The 6,000-nt window shown below is 38.8% G+C and overlaps 2 protein-coding genes across 2 annotated transcripts in view; both read left to right on the top strand.

The window, feature by feature from the left end:
• The window catches only part of BLOC1S2 (biogenesis of lysosomal organelles complex 1 subunit 2), a 14,999-nt gene extending 10,374 nt beyond the window's left edge, over nt 1–4,625 (top strand). Inside the window, exons 4-5 of the mRNA XM_042457057.1 lie at nt 576–680; nt 1,648–4,625. Of these exons, the coding sequence (XP_042312991.1) occupies nt 576–680; nt 1,648–1,679 (137 nt within the window). The 3' untranslated portion in view covers nt 1,680–4,625. The remainder of the gene's footprint in view (nt 1–575; nt 681–1,647) is intronic.
• PKD2L1 (polycystin 2 like 1, transient receptor potential cation channel) overlaps nt 1–6,000 on the top strand; it is a 155,954-nt gene that overhangs the window by 91,605 nt on the left and 58,349 nt on the right. The window lies entirely within an intron of this gene.

The following is a 6,000-nucleotide window of genomic DNA, read 5'->3' as shown; positions in this document are numbered from 1 at the left end:
CTTTAACCCCAGCATTGCCTTTAACCCCAGCATTTCCAGACCCATGGCTTGCAGGGGGGAAAAAGGAGGCCCCCAGGCTTGCCTTTAACCCCAGCATTTCCAGACCCTTGGCTTGCAGAGGAGAAAAGGAGGACCCCAGGCTTGCCTTTAACCCCAGCATTTCCAGACCCATGGTTTGCAAAACGGGGTCCAAGCCTAGGCATGCTCCTTCTCTCTACATCCTTCTCCCTTCCCTCAGTAGCTGCTTGTTAGCTCCAGCTGTGAGGGAGGGCTGAAGGATCACACACACTCGTGGAGAGAGGAGAGGCTGCCGGGGACTCAAATGGGGACTGTTTACTTGGCTACAGAGGAAGGTGGGCACTTTTTTAATGAACTTTATCAGCTGTAGTAATCTATTGACCCTTCCATAAGTCGCTTTGATTTTGGAGTCCATTTTGGGGCATAAATTTCTCGACTTGAGTATATACGGTATGTCATATCTTCTAGACATGTTATTTCACACCTAATGGCCAAGTTTACCATCAGTTAGTCAATAACTAATTGTGTTGTTTTTTTTGCTCTACCCTTTCTTCAAGATGCTGGACTTCAACCATATCTGGAACAAATAAATCTAATTGAAGAGCAGGTAGCAGCTTTGGAACAGGCAGCATACAAGCTGGATGCATATTCAAAGAAACTTGGTAGCTATTTGTAATACTCCTAGAAAATTTTGTTTGGAAATTGTAGAAAGCATTTAAAGCATGCTTCTTTCCACAACAGGTTATCCCCTAATGAATACTGGCAAGCTTTTGACAATTTTCATGTACATATCATAGAGAATCGTGTTGTCACGCCATCCCACTGAAGCTTCCAAAGGAAATACAATGCAGGACTAATATTACAGGATGGTAAATTTGAGTAAATAAAATTAAATAAATAAATAAATACTAGTGCTGCATCTGCCCAGTTAGGTTCAGTGATGTAATAGTATGGCCTACATAAGAGAAATAATACTTATTTTTTTGTATTTTCTACACCACAACCTCACCTCCATTGACATAACACAAGAATTTACATTACTTAGAATATGTGATAGACTTCTTTGTATGTCATCACAACTATCAAAAGTCTTCTTAATATATTTTGGAAGCAATTTAGATCCTTAAGTTTGCAGATAGTAAATATATGTGAACACTGAGTGAATGATGTATATAGTGTTTAACAGAATAATATAATTAAAAGACAGGTCCTAGCCTCAGGAAACTTACAAGTTACATTTTAGTAGAGTTGGATATCACAAAAGGGAGGGAAGACAGAGGCAAGTGTAAGGAGGGGAAAAAAAGCTGTCAAGACGGATCTCTTCCGGCAGGCCTTTCCTGAATAAAATTATCCAGTTACAGAATGATCATGTATTAGCCCTGCACTCTGTCCTCATTATATTTTTATTGTGTTATTAATAGATATTTTAATACCCAATTTTAATTGTATCATGTTTAATCCTGTTTTAAGTGGGGGAACTTGGGACATAATGTTGAATGTGGATATTTTAATGTGTTGTGAGCTGCTTTGATTGTCTCATCACAGAAAAGCAGGATAAAAATAAAAGTTTTATTATTATTATTTAAATATTTTGCTTGCACTAATGGTTCTGTGTTTTGTCTTCTGCAGAAGCAAAATACAAAAAACTGGAGAAACGATGAAAGGACATTATGCAATGAAAGTTTCGTCTAGAACACATGGCTCTTTCTTGCAAGAAATACAATTATGCATCACTGACTTTTTGGATTTTATAGAACTTGCACTAAAATATCCTTGAATAGAGCTATGTGGGAACACCTAAGGGCTGTGGTGGCTTCCCTTGTATAAGGCTGAGATCTTTCTTCTCCTGTAAAATCTATCTTTTCTTTTTCTTTTTATACACTATTTTTCAAGCTCATTTTACAGGAGATGTACTAAGGCCACTGACAGCTGCTTCAGCAATCTGACTCAGTAACTTTCCCCATAACTAATAGTATGCACCTGCTTTTCTAGAGTACATATGATGTATTTTGTGCTTTGCAGAGCCATTAATTTGTGAATATGTCAGCTACCAATGTGTTGTGATAGTCACTAAAATGATATGGCCTAACTATAAATCTGTTTTCTTTTGTTTTGTTTGAGAAATATACAATACTTGGAAAGTAAAATGAGCCTGTTTGTGGCAGAAGGATAGTCTTCAGCTTCATTCGGAGAGGTATCACAACAAAGTCTAGCAGAGACATCTGTCAATCCAGACTACTTTCTCTGTGAGTCATGGTTAGGCAGAATATGCATATAGCTGGCTGATCCTCTGTGTTAGCCCTGGTTCAGCAGTCACTGGGCATGTGGTAAGGATAGATGGTTTTAATCTTGCCACTGTGTGACAGGTTTATTTTAGTAGTGTTTAGATGGACATAACAAAGTTAGAACTTAATGTGCTTTAAAATTTAATTCAGAAACATTAAAGAAAGGCAACTCAAGAGACTGCCAGAATGGAAAATAGTACTGTAAGGCAACTGCTATAGAAACACCGTTCCCACCCACACTTCCATTTTCACATACTAGCTTTACTTGCTTACATGGCTTTCCAAACAGTTTCTTGCTGGCAGGACTTGGAATTCTTACTTTTTTTCTGTGAGGGAAGGGATGATAGACATTTCTGTAACTTCTAGCATCCCACAGCTGATTGTTTTACCATTTCTGTTCAACTTAGTTGAACCATGTTCTCTCAGCCTGAATTATGTTTGGAGATTTGATATCTCTGACCAACATGTATATATAATTTTGCAGTAACATGTACGTGAAAATACTTGAGACAGTTCTGAGTAGTTTAGAAAATAGTACCCAAGCATTGTTTCTCTGCACCAGGTACAGTTTTTAATATGGACCCCTTGACCAATGCCTGGTACATTTTGAAAAACTGGCAAACCCTCTGTTTTGAAAAACTCAACTCCTTTAGTTCATAAATGATTGGTGGGTGCCATCTAGTTCCCTTTAGCTCTCACTGTGATTGCCTGATTTGTAATTGCAGCCAGACATGGCACTATGGCATATATGTGTATTAACTATGCAGAAATTTATTGACAAATGCATTGATATTGGGATCTATGTTTAGTTTTTTTTACAGCCTGTTTACTTGTATATGTTCCATGCCCTACCAATTTGGTAATCAAGTGGGCATCAGTGTTCCTTATACAAATCTTGTCGCTGCTGCAACATTTGTTGGCTCCCATTACTTTTAGAGGCCTTGCAAATATCTCTTTGAATTGTAAGCAGAACTTCCCAGCCGTTCTTGTGTACGCAGAGACCCAACATGAATGTGAGACCACATTATTTCAGATTTATGCTTTCAATATTTGTTTATCTCAATCCAAATTCTGTGGTTAGAGGCACATAAAGGATATCTGTTGAGCACATCAACATTCATCATTATCAGTATTTGTGCCTGGTGTATCCTGTGTAAAGTTGGCTGACAATTATCCTTGTCTTTGAAGAGGATATCCATAATAATAATAATAAAATTTTTATTTATATACCGCCATTCCAAGGATCACAGCGGTGCACAGCAAGAGATAAAAACAGTTAATGCTATCAAAACAATGTGTCTGCGATAGAATCTGCTTACCCTATGCAGTAAATGTGATGGAAAGTTATGGTTAACAAATATCCTAAGTTTGATGGGGTCTGCTAGCAAAAAGACCAAACTACACAAATTTTAATTATGTGAATCTTATCCGGGATACATGAGGGTATACTATAAATGATTTACAAACTTCTGTAAGACTTCCACCTGCAATGTGTACTTCAAAGTGACTTTATTTGTTCTATCCTGTTACTAAGTTGCTACACTAACAATCTTTTAATTTTGCATATCTGGACTATGGAGAAGAACATGAGCTGAGAGGATGAGCTGAATAAGTATCTTTTAACTTGCTCAGGTTGTGTGATGCAGAATTAGATCATTGTTCTATCTAACTCAGTGGCACCCAAACTTTGGTCCTCCAGATGTTTTGAACTTCAGTTCCTAAAAGACCCAGCCATCTTGGCCAATAGGAATTCTGGGAGCTGCAGTCCAAAATGTCTGGAGGACCAAAGTTTGGGAACCACTGGTCTAGTTCAGTATCTGCACTGGGCCTAGACAACTGTGAAATCGTATGAACATCAGCTTCCATGATCCTCTGCTATTGCCTGTGCTGGATAGAGTTTGTGGGAGAAGTTGAAGAAAATCTGCTGGGCTACAGTTGCCCAGCCATGTCCTAAGAAATTCTCCTCAGCTAAGCAGAAGACATCGAATAGAAGACATGTCTTTCTATTAGTGTTTGAGAAGAGTCTTCCTTACCCTTGTATGGGATTGATGCATGGGATTGAAACTAGGACATTTTGTGTACAAAGTGTGTGTTCTGCAAGTGAGTTTCAGACTCCTCTTAAACCTGGAGGGCTGAAATTATGTCTGATACTCTCTACCTCAATCTAGCATGTCATATTCACATTTCTGCATTACCATTTTTCAACAAGTGTTCAATTTAGCATATAGTATATAGCAAGAATTCCAGCTGTATGGTGATTTCATATATTTAAGTGAAATAATGCACAAGAATTTTTAATAAAACTTTCTCTTACAAGCCAAACTTTGCTGTCTTTAATATTGCCAATAAGTACAAAGATACAAACTTTTATATGAAGAGAAAGGGCATAAATGCTTAACAAAGTAATTTTTAAATGAAAACAAAATCATTTTTAAATGGTAGCAACTAAAATATATCCTGGCAACCAAAGAATGTACATTTGCACACAGATTTCACCTGGATGTATAACCAATGGCACCTGTAACCTGGGCCATTGGTTATACATTGAACAATGCCTTTCTAGGGCATAAATTAGGTTAAATCTCCTCCTAGTGGAAGCTACTGTTGACAGTTTTAAATGACAGTGATGCGGTATAGATCGCCCAGAAAGGGTGGTCTGCCGGCGCCTACTTCCTCGCTGGCAGGAAGCCTCAGCGGACAAACCGTGCAGCTTCCCGCTGGTGGAAAAATAACCCACAAAAAGTGGGTTCTTTCTATGCTGTGGCTGCGGCGTAACCAGTGCACCACTGGTTATGCAAGCACCAAGCAGCACCATGTGGGCGCCACACGGTGCTTGTGCAAGAATGGTGGCATCCATGTAAACAGGGCACCGCCATTGTTATGCCCTCGTCATGTGCGAGGGTTGCAAGGCGTGTGGGCACTCCGCCCCCAGGCAACCCTACCACGTAAGGCCGGTATGTACCAGGCCATTGAAAATCCCATTCATTGGCCTATGTTACTAATTTAAGAGCCCATACAGACAGGCCGAAATAAAGCTGCTTCAGGTCACTTTGGAGTTATGCTATTTAAATGATACATGTGTCCTAAGAGGCCAGAAGCTGCACCAAAACCACGCTCCAATCCTAAGGACTGCAGTTCTATATTTGTGTAGTTCTCTGAAAGCAAACAAAGCAAGCAAAGCTACTCTCCTGTCTATAAAAAGAATAGAAGAACTATGTTGGCTCAGGTTAAAGGCCCATCTACTCCAGTATCCTGTTCTTGCAGTGGCCAAAGAATTGCCTATTGGAAGCCAAAACTAATAGCACCCATTCACATTCTCCAGCAGCTCATACACAGATGTATCCTATGCCTGGTACAGAAAGTGAAAGATGTTTGAATGTTTATATTTTCTCTTAGATCTAAAGATTTGAGCATGGGGTACAGATAAGAAAATAACATTTTAAAATTAAATCAATTTTAAAAGTTTAAGCAATTCATCATGATAACATAATATACAGATGATATTCACAATCCCAAAGGTAAGAACCAAACTGGGCCCTCAAAAGCATCCATACTTTTTCCAGCACTGTAACAACATTTTACAAGTGCAGTAATGACCTGCTACCTTATATCTTTAGATCTGGGAGAGGATATAAATCTTTAGGGGTATGTGCGTGTGGAGGGACACTCTTGAAGTGCAAAAAAATAAGGGTGCAAC

Source organism: Sceloporus undulatus, chromosome 3, assembly GCF_019175285.1.
Source record: "Sceloporus undulatus isolate JIND9_A2432 ecotype Alabama chromosome 3, SceUnd_v1.1, whole genome shotgun sequence".
NCBI lineage: Eukaryota > Metazoa > Chordata > Lepidosauria > Squamata > Phrynosomatidae > Sceloporus > Sceloporus undulatus.
Note: the sequence above shows the minus strand (reverse complement) of the source record. Positions and strands in the feature narration are given on the sequence as shown.